At 43.2% G+C, this 21189-nt stretch overlaps 1 protein-coding gene across 3 annotated transcripts in view; it reads right to left on the bottom strand.

Moving 5' to 3' along the window:
• Window positions 1-1819: 1819 nt before the first annotated feature.
• The window catches only part of ATP2A2 (ATPase sarcoplasmic/endoplasmic reticulum Ca2+ transporting 2), a 45398-nt gene continuing 26028 nt past the window's right edge, over window positions 1820-21189 (bottom strand). Inside the window, exons 8-21 of one of the 3 annotated variants that reach the window (XM_017814218.1) lie at window positions 20406-20870; window positions 18041-18129; window positions 14964-15066; window positions 14324-14455; window positions 14109-14231; window positions 13720-13938; window positions 12607-12942; window positions 12127-12347; window positions 10880-11082; window positions 10627-10712; window positions 10076-10209; window positions 8957-9074; window positions 8214-8334; window positions 1825-2908 (exon numbers count right to left, since the gene is read on the bottom strand). In XM_017814218.1, the coding sequence (XP_017669707.1) occupies window positions 2895-2908; window positions 8214-8334; window positions 8957-9074; window positions 10076-10209; window positions 10627-10712; window positions 10880-11082; window positions 12127-12347; window positions 12607-12942; window positions 13720-13938; window positions 14109-14231; window positions 14324-14455; window positions 14964-15066; window positions 18041-18129; window positions 20406-20870 (2364 nt within the window). In that variant the 3' untranslated portion in view covers window positions 1825-2894. Of the gene's footprint in view, window positions 8335-8956; window positions 9075-10075; window positions 10210-10626; window positions 10713-10879; window positions 11083-12126; window positions 12348-12606; window positions 12943-13719; window positions 13939-14108; window positions 14232-14323; window positions 14456-14963; window positions 15067-18040; window positions 18130-20405; window positions 20871-21189 lie in introns of all 3 variants that reach the window. The other 2 variants (XR_001874665.1, XM_017814216.1) reach the window with 2 other exon arrangements.

Below are 21189 nucleotides of genomic sequence, written 5' to 3' on the forward strand. Positions count from 1 at the left end.
AGACTCAGCTATAAGGGAATTACTCTTATAGGTTCAGTTCCCACTGTCTCTAATGAAAGGGCAGAGCCTTGGCCTGATTAGGTAAATCCCTGGAACCTGCTAAATTGAGTCTGAAGTCTTCTCTGCAGTAAATCGTTGGGATGTAATATTTTAGAAGACCACCTCAGGTGCTCAGAGCTCTGCAGACTGAGCAGAGGGGGATTGTTGGGCTGTCTTTTACAGTCCCAGGATTTTCCTGTGGCTTTTTCCTAACTCAGTGGGGAAGAAAATTTGCCATCTCCCCTCCCCAAGGCTTCTCTCATTTCTCGCCCACCCTCCTGGGGGTGGATGTGGGCTCTAATCACACACAAATTCACTTCGAGGTAAAAATGGGGTAATTTCCTGCCCTCTGTATTTAGAGTTTGATGTAATGTGCCCATAATGCCTCATAACTGATCTATGGGGAGCTGCTTTCTTGCTCTGCTGTCAGTGGCTCATCCATGTGATGCTTTAGAGCCGGGGGTTGCAGGGAGAGGAGGAGGAGGGGGAAGATGAAGCTGTTGATTTCAGCATCTCTTACCACACACTCTTGCATTGAGTACCTCGGCAACCCACTGAGCATCACGTTCTGCTCACATGGCTGTACTCCAGAGTGCTGCCTCAGGGTCACTTGAGGGACTCGCTCTGCCTTTAGCTTGCAGATCATCATTTAAAGAAACGTTTAAAAATCAGGTGTGAGTTCGTGTCACTTTGCTCAGAGAGGCGCTGTCTGAGCGCAGAGGTGCTGGAATGTACCTCGCTGTGACAGCAGCTCGAGCTGTTCCCTGAATAATGACTTTGTATCTCCCTGAGCGTTACACTCGGCACCTGTGCTGGGGACAAGAATTTCCACAGGCTGAGAAAAGGGGCAGGAGATGGGCCAGGCAGGAGCACGTTGGTACATGGGATGGCGAGATCTGAGCAACACTTCAGCTGCGAGGGAGCCTCGTTGTCCCCTTTGGTTGCTTCCTAATTACAGCCAGGCTGAGGCTGTGACAAGAGGTGCTACTGGGGTAGTTTGTTCTGGCCAAATGTCTGTGATCCCTCAGCCCAGGTGTCCCTGGGAAGTGCAAATGGAAGCCCTTCGCTGCCCCAGCAGGAAGGGCTGTGCTGGCAGAGTTCTTGGTGTGTGCTGAGGCTCCAAATGCAGCCCCAGGAAGAGCTGGGAGGTACAGAGTGTGGAGCCTGGCTCTGACAGCCCCAGCCGGGGGTGAGAGCAGAGCTCAGCCTGCCCACACAACACTACCATAGTAGGAAGCAGCCACAGCAGCTCAGCCCGAGGCCTTAACACACCCTCCACCATCCCAGAGTTCTGCTGGACAATGGAATTCAACCTCTGTATTTTTAAACCTCACACCGTGGCATTTGAAGGGTCTCAGACGTGTCACCTCATTTGGATAAGGCCGTTTGCCAGCACGGTGCTGCTCTCAGGGGCTGAGGGCCATTACACCTCATTTAAAGCATATTCCTCAAGTTGCCTCTTATTCCAAACAAAACGTAGTGTTTGGGCTTTGGAGCAGAGCATTACAGGACACTTGGAAGAGCCAGCTTTTACCCTTGAGGTGCTTTAGCCTTGCCTAACTCCTGCACTGTGAGCTCGTGGCAGAACAGCCCCTAGTGTGGAGAAGGGAGTGAGCCCAAAGTGCCAAGCACTCCCAGCAGGATGCTCGTGGTGTGGTTTGGAGCAAATACATTTGGTTCATCCTCTTTTTGCCTACGGAAGGAAAAGAGACCAGGAGCTACTTTAGGCTGGGGCAATTTAGAAGATAGAATAGGACAAAAAAAAAAAAAAAAAAAGATGTAGTTGGGAAAGAATTGTTTATTTTACGTTTTCTCAGAGGGATTTTACAAACAATGGAGCATTTTAAAAAAACTGAGTGATCAAAGTACTTGACAGTGTCCCTTAAACACACACACAAGCCCCTGGACAGAGGAAATCACACCAGCGAGGAGGTCAATACTGCCGAGGAGCAGCTGCATCTGCATAGTTCTAGGAGGGAAGATTGTGGTGGTGCTAAAAAGTGGCATCCTGGCATTAAAATAAGAAGAGCACGGACCTGCAGGAAACAAAGTGCATCAAATACCACGCCGAGTATGTATTGGAGAATAAATTTATTTACCTGATACAAATGAAACTAGGTGTGATGCTCCTTTTACTGTCAGCATGTCAATAGACAATTGATCTTATTTACAACTTCTAAAGGTCGCACATGCAGCTGTGGGAACTGGCTACGTCGTTGTTGCTTTTTAGATAAATGCATCACAATATTTTGTATTGCACCAACATCTGTCTTACTGCCTTAGATTTAAATAAGTTACATTACAGTGCAAAAGAGGTTGATTTGCACAGATGATAAAAAAATCCAAAGTTATGAAGTGGAGGCTTACGGTTTAACATTCATCTGTAATCGTTTCCATGGATTTATAAATAGGAGAGCATTGTACAGAAGCTGTTGGAGTTGGATGTTTGGATGATACAATACAGAGAGATCCATCTACAACCCAAGGCATGCATTATCTGATATTGTACATTGTATAAACTGACATTTTACATACAGGAAGTATGGGAAATTGGCTGACAGCTCCGTGATTCTTGTTCAAGGAAAACCCAACTCTTCTCCATGCAGCACAGAAACCAACCTTCTCTGGAGAGAGTTCCGCCTTGAAAATCTATATTGCACGTTTGTACATCTGTATCATGGAGTCCTAATGGTACCACACATTTCTTCCACAGAGAACACAATGAGTTTTTGTTTTTTTAGGGAAAGCAAAGAATCTTTACACGATACATGCAGAAGTTTTGGTAGATGTGTTGCTAAAAACACATGCACGCAACAAAACAACCTTACATTTCTGCAAAATTGTTTAGGAAGCGATTACTCCAGTATTGCTGAAAAGGAAAGAAAGAAAAGGCATCAGTTAATGAAAGGATGAATGCTCAGTTATCATTATACAAGCAAGACTAAGATCAACAGTGACAGAAGAAAGAATGTTAAGTTTGGTAACTGGCTGCTCTGTCGTTGAAGGGACACTCTCAGGTTACTTTGTCCTTAAAGCTCAGACCCTCTGGATTAAAGCTCAGCTCCTCTGAGCAGAGCTCCCTTGATAACCAGCAGAGCCAGCACTTCCTAGCAAAGACTGCAGTGAAAAATAATTAAGACATTCAAGTAACTTTTGCCTTTCTCTGCCTGATCAGTGGCAACAGACAAGTGTCAATGATTTGGAATTTTTATTTTCAAGTTTCACCCTACACATGTGGAGCTCAAGGTTTTAAGGGTGTTTTTCTAATCGAGGCATTATTCCAAGTTTGGTCCCCAAAGTGACCTAACAATGTCCCTTTTCCAGGCAGCTTGTTCTGGGAAGCAGTAGGAAAGCTTTGAAGAAGTCATTACACTACACAGATTAATGTGTAGACCAAGGGGAGAGTAGAAGGTCCTAAAGCTCCCCCTGTACTTCACCCCCACACCACAGCGTAAGGTCAGCCCTGTGTCTGGGAGAGCCTGGGGTGCTCTGGGGCCCTACAACTCCAGGGAAGCTCTTCCAAACACTGCTTCGACACTGTAAAATTTGGGCTCTCCTGCTAAGATTTGAAAATGCATATTAATGCAATTAAGGATGTAATTAGCAGAGATTAGGGAAACAGTTAATGGTTAGAAGTGCAAAAAAGTAAAACAAGACAGGTGCAAGAGACAGACGACTCTGTATCGGTTTTACCTCCCTTCATCTCAGCAAATCGAACCCTCTTTAGGCTGTTTACCACGAACTGTGGGCAGGAGCTGTGTTCTCTGAACAGAACTGCTGTACTGCATTCTATCAGCAGATTAAAATCTCATTTTCGTACCATTAACCTCCCAACCAGACTCCCTGCAAACACGAGCCCTGGAGCACTTGGACAGACTGGTGTATGTTTTTCTGCAGCCTCTTTCATCCTCATTTATTTGCAATAACATTTTGGGAAACCGAGTATGAACTATTTTTATTGCTTGGATGGCAGCAAGAAGGAGCAGCTCGTTGTGTAAGCTCATGGACAGCACTTTGGATCATTCATATGTGAAAGCAGAGGGAGCCCAAGGCACTGCAAAGACAAAAGCTCCTGTCTAAATATTTAGTGTAGGGCTGCAGCTGCCTGAGCATCCTCCTTGCTACAGAACCCTGGATTCAGGAGGAGCTGCTCTTATTCCAAACCCCACTGGGTTCCCAGCACAAGCCAATATCCTTCCTGGTGTTCCCAGCATAAGGCAGCATCAATCACACGATTGATCCTGGTCTTACACACCCCTCTCACACTAGAAAATAAGCAGCAACGTGTGAGGGCACCAAGGAATCCAGAAAACAGCAGAGATGACAAAGCTTGGTGAGATGAGAGCAAAGAGAAACAAAAAATATGAGGTTATTTTCTAAGAATGGAGTGGGAGATCAAGCCTGGGGAACTCTGAGCTATTTCTGCTTGAGGAAGTGCTGCTGTTTGTATGTTCTCAGGAACACAAAAAATAGGAACAGGAAAATAGGAGTTATCTATTTGTACCCCCAGTTACCCTATTTCAACCTGGGGAGGCTTGAGAGGAAATATTTGGGACCAAAGAAATTAAATGAGAATTTCAACTTCAAGATGTTGGCAAGTCAGCCTGTTCTGAAAGGTCCTCCCTTCCTGGCTTCTCCAGATGAAAGGGCTGAGGCTGAAGGATAACAAGATCTATACAACTAAGGTAAATTGAGTTAACACATTTCCTGCAGTGATTCCAAACCTTGCACTGCAGTTCTGTACTTTCTAGAACAGAAAAGCCATCAGAAAAGCTGCCTTCTTCTCTCCTACTGCAACTCCCACTGCCTGCTCAGCTCCCAGGGTGGAGCCCAGACCCACAGCACTCCCTCCAGGATCACAAGGTTGTGATTCCAGGGCAGGATGAGCTGCCCAGGAAGAGGTTCATGGTGGGTCTTAATATTTGGCCAATTCAGGCCAGACAAGGCTGGGATTTACAACACCTGGAAAACAGAAGTCCTAAAGCACAGCACAGCTGCCATTGAACCTGAGACCTGCACCTGCTGATCTCGGGGAACTCTATTGCTCCACTTCTGCAGGAAGATTTGGACAAGACTGGGAGAAATAAAATCAGGGTAGATGAAGATTGCTTGGGCTCTGTAGGAGCACCTTATAAAAGCTGACTGTTCCTGTAAGCTCAGGAGCCTGTAGGGATGGATCCCACTCCATTTATCCACCACTCATCCAGCTTTCTAGGGCAAACTCAAGGAACACAAGGCCCTATCCCAAGTGCCTCCAAGACATGAGCAAGCTCTCAGATGTCTGTGGAAATCCAGGACACAAGCAGCAAGATTCATTTTCAACACAGACAGGTGTTGAAGACTGAATTCTATTTATCGACAGTCATTTCCCCCTTCACTTTCTTAGAGAAGGAAAAAGGGGCCAAATAGCAAGATCATTTGGCATAAAAGACAGGAATAGGATTGTACAAGAAGCAGGATCACTCATGGTGGCTTTAAAAAGGCCACCAATATGGTGCTCTGCAGGTTCAACAGAACCAGTGCTCAAGGATTCAGTGGCATTCCTGCCCTGGAAAATGTCTGTCAATGACATTGGGAGGACACAGAACTAACTTGCTAGTATTTGTTTCCAACAAGTAACGTACTGGGACATATTTTGATCTCAAGGAATCCTGAATCACATGAACTATTATTTTTCCATTTCAAGAAACAGGGTCAAGCTTCATGCTGCTCATTTGTTATTGATACAGCAAATGGCCAGTGCAGGCCAGTGGTTTTGTGGAATGCAAAACCTTAGTTTGGCTCTTCCACACTAAAAAAGGGCATTCAAGGGGATTTAAAATGCTCACAGTTCAGCAACACACCTACTGCATCATCAGGTCAGCTCCTACTGAGCCTCTCCAGCACCAACTCAGACAAGTCAAAGTCTCTGTAAACAGAGCACTCACAATGCAGTGGAATTTCTGATAGAGCCTGAGTGTTCTGAGGGGAGAGTCTATATTTGAGAGCTTAAACCAAGAGAATGATGTGTGCTTGCTGGATTCCAGCTGGCACCAACAGGACACAGCCTGGAACTGTCCTGTCCCTCCAGGAGGGATCACAAAGCTGCCTGAATTTGGTTACTCAGCCTGAGCCAGCACAAGATAACACAGCACCTGCTGCTCTACAGACACAGTGACCCCAGGACAGGTTTCAGAGTCTGTCCTGTTAAGCTGAGACTGTTCTTTTGCCTTCTCAGATGGCCATTGTACAAATAATGAGCTGCTTTTGCCAGGAGCAGCACCTGCCCTTTGAGCACTGCTGGTACCAGGGATGAGGGAAGGGTGGGAGCCCCTATTTCAGAGCAGGGAAAAGCTTTGGAGTAAACCAGCACCTGACCACGAGTACCAGAGAGTTTTGGACACTAAACATTCACGTTCACAGCTGTCAGAGTCTTAAGTTTGAGATAAAATTAGACAAATCTGTAACTTAAGACCAAAAGCTGTAAGACCTCGGGGCACTAAGGCTCCCAGGTGCTATAAAACAAGACCCTAAAATACGCTAAACCAAAAGCAAGTGCTTTGCCTTTGGAATCAGTAATTTGAGCTTCAGACCACAAAACAAGAGTCTAAAGTGGTGATAATAATGTAGCACAGCAGAGTTTGACAAAACACAGCATGGGAATGAAGGAAATTACTATTTATTCTTCAACATGTATACATCATAATGCTATTTTACAGCAAGTCACCACTGGCAGGGTGAAATGGAAGAGAAATACTCACTTTAGTCGATGAAAGTTGGAAGGCATTGGAGAAAAACACCACAGTTAGGACTGTTAATGACTTACACATTGTTGATACAGGACTGAATTTGAAAACATGCTTTAACATTTACCGTAATAATGAAGGTGGTTAGTGCCACATCAAAATAAAAATAGTTCTATACAATATGTTCAATTTGGTCATGTGCTATTTACAGATTTTACAAAAAACACACACGAGCTTGTTACTTCAAGTCAGGCTTACAACAGGCCAGCAGAGTAACCCCATGGATACAACTGAGCATTAGTGCCCTAAGTGTAGGAAATCTAATTTCTACCTATGCAGTGCAAGTAATTTTTCCAGGTCTCATTGCAAATTTTGATCTTAAAGGGGGGGAAAAAAAGAGAAAGAAAAAGAAAGGCTCTGATGTGTAAATAAAGTATTAACCCCCAACTTAAACCCTCTTTTGAATTCAAATAGATTGTGTTTGTTAAAAAGGCTTTAGATTTAAGGAGACAGAAGTAGCCCTCCCTGTCCCTGCAAAATGGGCAACACTGGCAAAATAAGGTCTTGTTACAATAAAATACAATAGACAAAATAAATAATCTTAAAAAAAACACAACCCTATTTGTGTTGAGAGTATGGAAGAACCCCAGCAGGCTGCAGCTGGAATGGTATTTTCTGCACGAGCAAGATTAGGCATTACCTCATACAGAAACTGGTGTAAACAAGGACAGTCAAGAACCAAGAGTGAGGGAAGAGGGGAACTGAGAAGGAATCCTGACCGAGGGAGCAGGACTCTACCCAGTGCAGAAAGTTCTGCTCGTGAATCAAACCTGACTTTATGACAAATTAAGTTTGGATGATCATGCAGAAGACAAACAGTTACATGCTTTTTTAGTTTTAGACAACACACATTCATTCCCTAAAATCTGCTGCCAATTTAGTCTGATAGTGTCCGCTGGCTCAAAACAAATTTACTTTTTTTTTTTTACATGATGAATAGACTATTGAACAGAACACTGTACATGCTTTTCATCTACAAAAAAATATTTGCATAAAATAGTGTTAGTTCTCTGTACATGTCAATGGACACTTTAACTGTGTATAAAAGAGGAATATATTGCCCCCACTGAAGTCAGAAAAAGCAAAAAACCAAAAATCTAGATTATGAAACCTCCATCACCGGCAAATATGTTCATGTGAAAATTCAGCAGAAATAGACAGTTGCTCTAAACAATAAAAAAATTAAGTTAAACTCTTTTTTTTTTTTTTCCATTGAATGTAAAACTCGTCACCATGTCAGTCAAGACCAGAACATATCACTAAAGTTAGTGTCTGTGCTGTAAAGCCAGATAACCAAGGGCATAGTAATGAACACAAACGGCCAGGAAACTCCTTCGGTGCATGCTGACAGAGCACAGGGTTTGGTGGCAGGCCTCACACTATCTTTACCAGGTTCCAGGTAGTTACGGGCCACATATTTAAGTGTTTCATCCAGCAGAATGACAGGGAGGGAGATTTTCAACACCATCAGCCACTGAGTCACGTTCAACGGCGTGATCTGGAAGATAATCTGAAAGAAAAGCCGAGTGTTACAGAATCCCAGGATGTGCCGAGCTGGAAGGGACCCACAAGGATCATGGAGTCCAACCCTCAGCCCTGCACAGGCCCATCCCCGAGAGTCACCCTGTGCCTGAGAGGATCATCCAAATGCTCCCCGAGCTCCGGCAGCCTTGGTGCTGTGCCCACTGCCCTGGGGAGCCTGTTCAGTGCCCAACCACCCTCTGGGGAAGAACTTTTTCTGACATCCAACCTAAACCTGCCCTGAGAGAACTCCAGGCCATTCCCTGGGTCCTGGCCCTGGTCCCCACAGAGCAGAGCTCAGGGCCTGCCCCTCCTCTGCCCCTCACAAGGAAGTTGTAACCACAACGAGGTCTCCCCTCAGTTTCCTCCAGCTGAACACACCAAGTGCCCTCAGCCGCTCCTCACACAGCCTCCCCTCCAGGCCCTTCCCCATCTTCATTGCCCTCCTCTGGACACTCTCTAATGCCTTAATATCTTTCTTACACTGTGGTGACCAAAGCTGCCACAATATTCCAGGTGCATCTCTCCCCCTCCAGTCCTTGCCTGAAGCCCCAAACAGGTTTGTGCTCTACCTCCAAGGTCAGGGGTGGGCGTGAGACACGTGCACTTACTGGCAGTGGTTCCACATAAAGGATAAGGAAGTGGAGGGACATGGACAAGCAAATGGCTCCCACCAGCCAGATGTTCTCCCACGGGGGCATCCTCATCAGGGACTGGTTTTCTGACAGGCTGCAAGAGGAACATGGGACATGTGTGTGTAGGTAACACTGACAGGAAACTCCATGAACCACAACACCATCCAGACAGCAGAGCAGCATGGCAAGGCACAGGGATCCCACTGGGGAGGCAGGGAAGATCCCAGGATATGGTTTTATATGTATGTTGCAACTTTAAACTACCCTGAAAGTCAGCTTAGAAAAGCAGTCAGTCAGCCTCACATTTAATCCTGAAAGCTCTTGTATGTTCTGCTCATTCTTGATCTGGTCCATTCTTTTCACTATGACCCCAAAATCCTCCCTATGGGAAGGGCAAGGGAAGGATGGACATGGAAGCATAAGACAGAATCCACCCCAGTCCACCCAGTTCTTCTAAAGTTCACTGAAAGACTGAAAGAGGGTTAAGTATTGGCACCTTCTTTAATCCTGCTCTTGATTCCATTTGCATTTAGGCAGAAGAGGCTGAGATCCAGAGCACTGGATGTAGGACCTTACTATGTAGGACTACCCCAGTACACTTGTATTTGAAGTTTATTTGTTTTTAAATTAACTGACCTCTAAGCTATTTGAAGAAAAATACCCTTGACATTGTGCTATTTAGTGGTTTCCATTTATAATCTAATATTAATTGGCTAAACCCACACTCCCTTAGGGCAGGAAAAACTATTTTCCATATCTTCAGCATTCTTATTTTAGTTCTCCTTGATATCACTTTATACCAACATAGGAGGGATAATCTGATTGATTAAGCTTAGATTAAAAATAATGGAAAATATTTCAGTTGCTTGTGCTTAGTAAAATACCAGAGTGAATTGGCAGCCTTAAAAATATACCTTATGATAAGGGATCTCAAATGTTATCTCAGAGTCATTTTGTTTGCACTACTGGGACTGAGAAAGGAAACGTGACTCATTCTTTGTTAGCTGAGCTGTCCACCAAGAATCAAATTACACAAAAAGCAGGATTTTGGAAGAGTTATGCAGAGGCTCTGCTTTCCTGCCTGGACACACGAACCTGTTGAGAGCATTGCACATCTCTATGGTGACGAGCACAGACAGAGCCATTGTCATCGGATACGGGGACTCGAAAACCACGCAGTCGACCCCGAAGAAATCTGGATTGTCCTCTTTGCACTGCAGAAAATGGCTCTGGAACAGAACAATGTGAGCTCACTCCCACAGCTTGTTAACTTTGAAAATTATAAAACAGGCAATTAGGCAAAAAAAAGCAAGTGAGTATTATAGAAAGAGAAGTTTCTACTGTGACTCTCAAACCCAGTGCTTATAAACTTCTGCCCACTTCAGGAAAAATCCCCTTTAGGCTTTTACTTACAAGACAACAATTAACCCTTCAAACTGTTAGAAGCTCAGGTATCCAACCCCTGAGCTTTACTATTAAGACTAATTAATCATGATTAATTTTACAGTAACAGGTCTGAAAATGTCCAATTATATAAATTCCTGCAACCTACCAGTTTTCTACAGTCATTTCAAGCATGAAAGCAGCAGGTAAAGCTTTCATGAAAGCTCCCCTCTCCCCCCAAAAATATTAAACTGAGCAAATACCAGCTGGTAAAAGGAAACTCTTGGACCACCATCAGCAGCAATAAACCACCAAGCAGCAGCACCCACTGTGGCAGCACCAACGTAGCCTGGAAGAAAACAAAGTGCTTTTCTCAGCACTGTGAACTGTACACAAAACAAGACCTCGCTTGCCACACTTGAACTTCTACCTCAAGACTTCCAGCACTGGAAAAAAAATAAGTTGTAATTCACGTCTTAAGAGTTTATTTAAGGGAAAAAAGCCATTAGTACTCACATCCAATAGCCAGGTAACGGAAGAAGAGCCACCCACTGATCAGGGGCTCTTTGGGGTTGCGCGGGGGCTTGTTCATGATGTCGAGGTCGGGAGGGTTAAAGCCCAGAGCAGTGGCAGGGAGACCATCAGTCACAAGGTTTACCCACAGCAGCTGGACAGGGATCAGAGCTTCAGGAAAACCCAGGGCAGCAGTCAAGAAGATGCTACAAAGAAACCCACCAGTTACAAGCTTATTTATGTAAGTCAGTCCTTTAAGGTTTAAGCCTAAGCCTGCAGCATCACTTCTGTTCTCTCATACAGAGTTCTCCACTTCGGATCACAAGCTGAGTATTCAAAACCAGAAAACTAAAACCATATCCAAGAGCAAACACTTCTAACCACTAAAGCATGTAAGCTTTGAAGCATTGTCTTCTTTTGGTAGCTTCAAAAATTGAAGTTTTCGCTTTAGGCTTGTTTTTCCCCACTCTGCTTGTCTGTATAGGTAAATACACACACACACACACACACACACACACACACACACACACATATATGGATAAAAGCTTGCAAGCCACTTTCTAAAAGACATTTTAGCTCGAATGACTAAGCTTCATTTCCCTAGATCACTGCTACTCCCTGCAGAAGTTTAATGAGCATGTAGCTTTCATGGCTCCAAGGCTGTGTGAATAAATAGAACAGACACAGGGGCTGCAGCAAGAGCCAGATGAAGGATAGCTTTAAAGTTGACAAGAAACAAGGTAAGACAATTGCTGTGTTTTATTCCACTCTGGGAGAAAGTCTGCTTTGATGTAAGGGCTGTGAGGAGATCAATATTGACATTCTGCTACCAGAAATGCATTCTGTGGTGCTGGGTCCCCACTGCTCCTCACAGAGGAACACAAGACATGTTTAACCTGAGGTTAAACAAACATCTAAGCTATGCCTGTGACTAAGCTATCTGAAATTTCAGATCTTGTAATATTTGATTAAGGGTTTTGTTTTCCTGTTCTAGAGAATTATTCCAATCATAGAAATAATTGGAAAGCATTACCTACTGAACTACAATATTCTATGTAACACAATGTCAACTTCTGTGGCCAGCTACAATTCTTCTCTAAAGACCAGGCCACAAACATACAACTCCCACAATGATCAGTCACCTGGAGAACCTGTTCCCCTGGTTTTAGTGAGAAATACTGAAGTAAATAACCAACAGAAGACTCCACCATCACTACTCTAGTTCAAAGAAAAAACGGATTTAAACCTACCAAACAACCTCCCCAACGTTGGAGGAGATCAGGTACCGGATGAACTGCTTCATGTTGTTATAAATGGCACGTCCTTCTTCCACGGCAGCGACGATCGTGGAGAAATTGTCATCTGCTAAAACCATTTCAGAGGCAGTTTTAGCCACTGCAGTGCCAGAACCCATAGCAATTCCAATTTCTGCCTTCTTCAGTGCAGGGGCATCATTGACACCATCACCAGTCTAAAACGAGAATTCAGAGTTGAAACAAAAAATTAAATAAATAAGGTGGGGACTTATGTGTAGGGCCAGAAAGGAATTTTGCACTGGGTATGTTTTGGATCCTTAAAAATCACTAAGTGCAGAACTATCCTGAAGCTTTAGAGTTCAAGGAAATGTGGAAACAAGTGTTTTCCAGAATGGGGCACTAGTCTGAAAGGGCCTAATTAGGGTTTAAACACAGTGTTTGCCTTTCCAGCCGAGGATCAGCTCCATCACTTACCATGGCTGTGATCTCATCGAACGACTGGAGAAACTCCACGATCTTGGATTTGTGGGAAGGCTCCACCCGAGCAAAGCAGCGGGCATGGTGACAGGCATCTCTCTGGGCAGCGAGCGAGAGCTCATCGAACTCCCGGCCCGTGAAGGCTTTGGTGGAAACGTCCTCGTCCTCCACAAAGATCCCGATGCGGCGGCAAATGGCCACGGCCGTGCCCTTGTTGTCCCCAGTGATCATGATGACCCTGATGCCAGCCTGTCTGCACAGCTTGATGGATGAAGCTACTTCAATCCTCGGGGGATCCAGCATTCCCACACAGCCCACAAAGGTCAAGTTGGTCTGGAATGAGACACACCAGGTTTTAGTGCAAGATCCTGGAGATTCCTCATCTGACAGCAGTGAAATCCTTTTGCTTGCACTTTACATCTCTCTCAGTGTAGTGAGATCTGTTTTTACTCCTTGTCCTACCTTTCCAAACATATTTTGTTTCAAATGCACCAATTTTCTTGGTTAAAATGTGCTCTAGTTGCCAGCCTTGCAAATTCGACCTGCAAGCACTGAGTCTTTCGTTTTTGTAATCAGTGCCAGGAGCACAGAGCACAAGCCAAAAGCTCTCATGCAACTGTTATTTCCCTCCCTCTAAATATCAGATACAGATTTCATTGGAAAATTACAGAGCAGCAGAGATGATAATCATGGATTGAGCCCCTGCAGCTGACAGCACATTGCACACAATGGCAGGTATGTTCCATCACAAAATCCCCAAAGAGCTCTTGCAGTTGGGCAACCACTAAAGCTGAAACCACAATGCAGTTTTGGGAATATTTTTCAGAGTCAGTCTCTGAGAACAGTTGAAGGAGTTATGATCCTGAGGACCTGTAAGTAAAATATTTCAGTTTGCAGCTGGCTTTTTATCTTCCACCAGCCATCAAAAGTTTCTTCTAAAACACAAAGTCTCTTCCTAAACTAAGTGTTCCCTCCACACATGTGAGTAACTATTGTGTCTGACATCAAAAACAGCCAGAAAGTTCTCAGATGTAACTTTCTCAAGGAATAATCAGACATAAGGAGTTCCATTCTCCACTTTGGGAGAGGGAGAAGTGCCACCAATCTTACCTCGTAGTTAATGAAATTTGAGGAGTCCTCCAGATTCATCTCCTCCTTTTTGGGAGGATTGTCGTGGGTCGCCAGAGCCAAGCAACGCAGTGTATCTCTACCAGTTCCCCATTCCCTAATGACTGACATTATTTTCTGCTTAATTCCTGGGGTTAATGGTATTTTAGCATTTCCAACACGGACATGTGTACACCTGTCAATCACACCTTCAGGAGCACCCTGCGGAGGCAAAAAAAAAAAGAGTTATTTAGTTTAATAAAACCCTTGCTTGCTTAAATTACTAAGTCCTTCCTCCACCTTCAAGCTGCAGTTCGTTGTACTATAATTTTTAAGTGTTGTGCTGCTTTGTAGCCATCCCACAGCTCCGGTTTTTCAGGTGAGGAACTGACCTTCACAAACATCTTGCTCATGGACGTGCGGCTCGGTTTGTTGGGTGTGCAGTAGACAGACATGGACTTTCTGTCTCTTGAGAATTCCAGAGTGAATTCTTTCTTCATGAGTTGTTTTATCACCTTAAAAGAAAGACAACAGCATAAAAATGCATGTAGATAATACACACTACAGACCTCTGTCCCAAAACAATCCCAGATCACAGATCACTCACCGAGTTACAAGCATTGGCACGTTCGATTCTAGAGAGTCCTTTCAGGTCTGTGTCAAACACATTCATCTTCTCCACCAGGCAGGTAAGTGCTGTTTCTGTGGCTTCACCAACCTTCTCATAAACTCCCTTAGCCTTTAGTTAACACAAAGCAAACAAAAACACAGGAGTTTAAACCTCACCTGGAACCTACCAGAGACAGAAGTTCAAGTTTCACAACGGAAAAAAAGAAAGGCTTAACAAGATTTACTGTGGCTTATGAAACAAGCAGAACTATTTTTAAAGAGCAGCTTTGAAGAGTATGATTTGTAGGCATTTGAAGCCTTTGCTCTCAAGAGCAGCAGAGAAAGATGCCAGTACTTTTCATCAAGCATTTAAGTCATTATGAGATGTAGCAACTCTAAGGCAGAGAGGCAAAGCAAGAAAGCAGCAGGAGATCTCCAAATTACAGATTACACTTGCTGCTGCATTTAGTTCTCTCAGGATTCAACAAACAAGTAGTTCTCAGAATTAATACTTCAGAGGACCTAAATACTCTCCCCCCATGATTAGAAGGGGATTTACCACGGAAAGGCACTACACAGATGAGAACAAACCATTTATCCCCATTGTCGCTCTCCTGTGTTCCAGGATATGTTCTTACCTCATTGTAATCCAAAGAGGAATCATTGCAGAGTGCACAGATCGTTGCGAGTTCCACAAGTCCATCATACTGACTACATTTAATGAGTTTGTCATCTTTGTGCCTTTCCAGAGGGAGAAAAGGGGGAGAATCAAGTTAGTTATTTAGTATGAGCATCTCACCTTTTCCTCCAGTGACAGTCACACGGCAACGTGGAAAAGAGCTCAGTGAGGAGGCACAGGAAAGCAGGATTAGAGTGTGTGCAGGGCTTGGAGGGGAGTTCCAGGAAGGAGAGGGATACTGTTGGATACCTTAGGAGTTTAGCTGTCTTTCTACTGCATATTCTGCACATTTACTGCAATGCATGAAGTGCATGCACTGGGCAGGTCTAAAAGCAGATTTCACCTCTTTAATTTCTTAAAAACCAATCTGTACATATGTGAACCTCCTAAACCAGCAAAAAGCCAAGTCACTCCACAACACAAATTCCACTGGAACATAAACACCTTCCTAGCAGTAATACACATTCAGTGATCAGTATCTCAGGTCTTCAGAGAGAGGGAAGGTACAAATAAGAAATAACTGCTTTGCTCTCACATTTGGAAACAGTTAATAAATTAATTCCTTTTCTAGAGCACTACCATACTTCTACAGTAAGCATAAAAGAACCAAGACAGTGTTCAATACTGTTATTTTCCCCCTACCAAAATCAGCAAGACAGAACTAATATGTAACATGTTTTATTAAAGCTCTCCAGGAGGGAAATAAAAGGCCTGATGGTGGAAAGATGTGGATCACTACTCCATAAGAATCCACAACACAGACTATGACATGTCCCATTATGTAACCTTTTGTTCAGTTGTGGTGCTGCAAACAAATTCCAGTATTGTGTAACAAAGCACGTGAACAAAATGAATCTTAAGAAAACAAATATGGGTTTAGCATTTCATTTTGTATATGATTCAACAGCCATAAGCAGTGGTTTTGAAGTGTCAACTCTTTAACCTGCTCAGCAGCTCTTGGGTTGTCACCTCATCTATCCCAGATAAAACTTCCTGTTTTCACCTGTTCTGAACTCAAAGAACATACTGGAACATCCATTACTTGTTGATGGGGATTTTATCAACAAATTGTTCCTTATCAACAATTTCTGAAGACTGGCAAATGCAGAGTCTGAGGTGCTGGGATCAGTTCTGGATAAAGGAGGTTTTTTCCTTCCAGCTTCAGGCTTTTCAATTAGCTAAAGATGAACTCATTTGAAGGTCAAATGCAATCTCTGCCAGCTTTTGGTGCAGTTCTTAATTACTGTAAATTTTGTGCTCTCAGTTTGCAGTAAGCATGTGCTGAGACACGGCAGAACTACTCCAAACTGTCTGACAACCTCTAACATCCCTGGGAAATAAATCAGCACGAAATTCTGGGTTTTCTGTAAGATATATTTGTTATTTTATGTGCTGAATACATCTTAGAGGAGCATTACATATCAAATATTTTAAGAGTAAATGAAAAATTACTGATTTAGTGCAAAAATCACTTACTGGTTACGAAAAAGAACAGGGTGTAGAAAACAACAGTGTCTGAAGTACAAAGTAACACGTGTCAGAAATGGTCCATATCTGGAGCAGGTCCTGCTCTGGGGCAGTGCAGTGGAACAAGTGCCTCTTAACCCCCCAGACATCATTTTCAGCGACAGTTTGTAATCCAAGGTGAAGTCAGTCACTTAAAATCCCTGCAAAGCCCCTGATTTAAAAGCTGTCCATAAAGGCAGAAATAAATCAGCCCTAAAGGTTTGAGAGTTCAGCTGTGTTTCCTCTGACAGCCTTTCTGAGGCAATTTCCCTCTCACAGAACCCTTTGTGTAGGTGAATGCAGCGTGTTTAACACACTTGTTCACATTTCCCCGACTCCAGCAAGTAAAAATTGAACATTAACATATATTGATGTCTGTCTTATTATACTCAACATCTGCCACCACATTATATTTTATTATTTTGTTTATCTGGAGCTCTTGTGAGACCAGATAGAGCTCAACAGTGTCTGCAAGGTCTAGAGTGTCACCTTGCCTGAAATGAAAGCATAAGCTTTTGACAGCAATTAGCTTTGAAACAAAAAAGAGAATTGGGGAATTAAGAGTCCCAGCTGCTGAGAACACCAGGCTCTTAAGTGCTATGGAAATTAAACAGATAATCACTATTGAGATGGGTGAGACTGCAGGAGGCAGAGGCAAATGGGAAACTGCACAAGGCTGAGATGTTTACAAGAACTCAATCTAAATTCTCTTCTGCAAGTAAAACTGAAGCAATAAGATTAAAAACACATCAAAGACTGACAAAGTAAAAGGAGCTGTAACAACCCAGTCAAGAAGCAGAGCCCTAAAAATTCCTGAAGTTGTCAGGATGAACCACCTACCTCACTAGTAGAGACTTGCAACTGATAAAGTAAACCAAACCTCATTCCTTTCCTAAGGGACTGGTTAAGCACCAGCTCAAATACCAAAGGCTGAGACAAACACACACATCTTGTCAAGTAGAGATGCACCAATAAACTACTGAGGGCAGGGGACAGGAATTTACAGTAAATTTAAGAATTAACTCCAACACATTCAGAAGATACTTTAGAAAAAACAAATTCCACCTTCTCCAAGGCAGATTAATTAGAAACACTGAGTTCACCGATTGGCAAAGTCTCACCTCTTCAGATTTATCCAGTTTTTAAATAAAAAAGTAAACTTTTTAAAGTTTACTTTAAACTTACTTTAAGTTTACTTGCTTTAAATTTTGAAGCACTGGGATAGACAACCTCAGACCAGTAAGATTTCAGTACAATAAATCCTCTCTATCCCTAATTAATGTTTATATTATCAAAGGGCCACTGCAATATTGGAGGCTGTATTAAGCAAGTTTCATGAAGGTTTACTCTTCTAGAATTTAACTTTGTTTTCCTGTTAATTCCTTTTCTCCCAGCCCTTCAGTGTGTACTCACTGGCTGATCTTTTGTTTATTAACAATTGCTATTGAGTATCACATGCATCACTTTTCAAGACTAAAGTAATAGTTAATGCATAAATAGATAAATATTTAACTTCAACAGAACACTTACACTTCTCCCATGGGAGCATATGTTGAACCAGTTACAGTAAATTCGTTGAGGGAACAGCTGTCTCCTTCTACTCTGTCCAGGATAAACATCTGAAATTAGAGGGTTAGAATTGTTACTATCTTTGAACAATAATTAATGCAAGAGATTTAAACAGGCCTAGAGCAAGGAGGTCCAAGAGGCAAGTTTAGGTTGAATAAACAAAGCAGACAAAATCTGATACTCTGCACTTCGATTCCCCATGTTTGAACAGCTCCATATTCTGCAGCACCAAGTACAGAAAACAGCCCTTCTGCTTTGAAAACTGCCTTGAGACACAACTACAGCAGAGCTGAAAAACACAAACTATGTGCACTTCACTTCAGCTGTGGAGACTTCTCACACACCACTTGACAATCCTGACTATACCCAAACTCTTCCTAAGCTTCAGACCTGTGGATTAATTCTCATGAAACATGAATTATTTCTCTTTGAAACAGCAGTTCCAGTCAAAAGCAGCACAGGGCAGCTTGGAAACTGATAATTCCTGCCAAAGTCAAAATAAAAGCATCTACAAACAGGAGAAGCTGTGAGATCTAAGAGATCTGGCAAGAGCCAGACTATGGCTAGTGTGCCTTAACACCAGCCTTAAGTGAAAGTGTTTCCTCTCCTGGTTTTGTAGTTACAGGGCACTTTATCACATGGTCCACTGGTGAAATGACATTTTCAAATTAAGACACCAATCTGAAGGATGCTGTTGTATCCCAAGAGACCTGCATCTCACTCTTCCCTTTGTTTCCTTTCTGGGAGAGCTGCAGGCAGAACCACATCTGAGAAGATACAGATGAAAACTACAGTGCCCAAAGCTGCCTTACTCTTCATGGCTTGCTGGAGTGGTAGTGGAAAAGATAATTTCTCACTAAATGATGGTGTGTCTTAATGGAACTTCTCATCCACTGGTTAGTACAGGCCATTTTGTCACATCACATTTTAGCAATGTCTTCCCCTCCCCTCATTGTGCTGCCCTATGTTTTAGATGAGCATCCTCACAAAATACAGCCTAATAAAATAAACTTAGTTATAGGATTAGAGCTTTGCTATATTTTTGCAGAATCTTACAGTTAATGTTATTTTGCAGTTGCCAGAGGTTAACAAGGAACCAAGTAAAGTTGTACTGCACAAGACCTAAAACATTTACCTCTAAATAAGGAGTAGAGCATTTTGAGCTTTTAAGTAAACACAACCTAAATGATGAGTTAACCAGGAAGCCTCCTGCTTTTGGCATCTGCATGATGAAAAAATCCCTGCAAAGACTAGGGCAGTTATGCAACTCTACTGCAAGTAACCTCCTCTGGAATACTGATGAGCAGCTGCTTTGTGTCTCTTAGGTATAAATACTACGATACTTAAGGAAGTAGAACAAGTCACCCACCAATTAGGAAGAAAAAGCCATCAATCACATGAGAATAAAGTGCCTAGGGCTTACAAACTTTGGCCACTGGTGTGCAGTGCTCAACACTCACACATTTGGAATTCTAACCCAATGTAAGGAGACTCTGAACATTTGATGTCGGACTTGCTGTGCCACTGAACTTCTACAGTCACTAAACACAAGAACTCAGGGTTTTCTCCATAAAATCCCTGCACAGAAGCACAAACTGGCAACTGAACATGCATTCTGTTAAGGGACTAGCTGTAAAAGTCCCAAAATAACCAACACTAAAAGAACACTGGGGGGAAAGGAGGAGGGGCACAGAACTCATGCTCACCTGAAAATACACCAAACACTGAAGATGACCCTGGCAATGGTGGCAGGGCCAACTGCACCTCCAAGCTGCCACATTAGTCAGACAATGCTGCACATTGAGAACACCACAGTGATCTACAGAGCCGCTGGAGATAAGATAACCAAATAAAGGTGGAGCCACTCAGTAGTGAAAACACCTTTGACTATCAAAGCTACTACAGTAAATCTACTTTTCTCATACTAAGTTTCTCCACCCATGGTTATCCTTCTCAATTAAAGAGGCAAGTGTTTAACACTACACACATCCTGTTCCACAGTGTAACTTTCTGAAACAGGGCACAAATCACACCAAATAATTACCAGTACCATGAAAGGCTCACAGAACAGTCAATGGAAAGCTGCTTGCAAACAACTTTCTCTTCCATCCAGAGCTATTTCTGGCCATGACTAAATAAGGGAAGAGATAAAAGCCTTCAAGACTCCACAGTGGAAAACTGAATCAAAAGTGGAAGCTTATCTTAGGAAAATAAAGCAAGATTTTGATGAGATGAGAACCAAAAGACTCAGGAACAGAGGAATTCCAGCAATGCTGACTATTCAAACAGAGTGGCTGAGGAGAAGAGGAGAACTAGAAGCACATACCCTGCACACTGACATCTGGTTCGTGGTCAGAGTACCAGTCTTGTCAGAACAAATGACTGAGGTGCAGCCCAAGGTTTCCACAGAGGGCAGACTCCTGACAATGGCGTTCTTCTTGGCCATCCTGCGAGTTCCCAGAGCCAGGCAGGTGGTGATGACAGCAGGGAGACCCTCGGGAATGGCAGCCACAGCAAGAGCAACAGCGATTTTGAAGTAATAGATGGCACCTCGGATCCAGGAGCCGCCGTGAACGGGGTCGTTGAAGTGACCAATGTTTATTATCCAAACTGCAATGCAGATGAGGGAGATGACTTTGGACAGCTGCTCCCCAAACTCATCCAGTTTCTGCTGCAGGGGGGTTCTCTCCTGCTCAGTAGCCACCATCTCATCACGAATTTTCCCAATTTCAGTGTTCACTCCTGTTGCAATAACCACTCCCATGGCCTTACCAGCAGCAATGTTTGTACCCTGAAGCAAAGAAAGACAAGGGAAGAGAAAACCTGTAGTCAATCTATAAACAGTTTGTGTTTGGGTTTGTTCTAATTTAAAAAAAACCACCACAAAAATACCCTAAACCACATTATACAAGTCCAGACTGTGTGTCAGTCAGGATATAGAAAAAGAGGAAGAGGATGACACTGTCCCTGTGTCTGTAGGAAACATTCCAGTGTGGAATTTTTCCTTCCAGAACAGGCTCAAAACGATTCAGTATTGATCTCTCACAAGCAGCACAGGCAAACCCAGCTGCTGAGTAAGCACTATGGATTTCAGCTGCAATCTTAGATGT

Source organism: Lepidothrix coronata, unplaced genomic scaffold (genome assembly GCF_001604755.1).
Source record: "Lepidothrix coronata isolate B3197 unplaced genomic scaffold, Lepidothrix_coronata-1.0 Scaffold44, whole genome shotgun sequence".
NCBI lineage: Eukaryota > Metazoa > Chordata > Aves > Passeriformes > Pipridae > Lepidothrix > Lepidothrix coronata.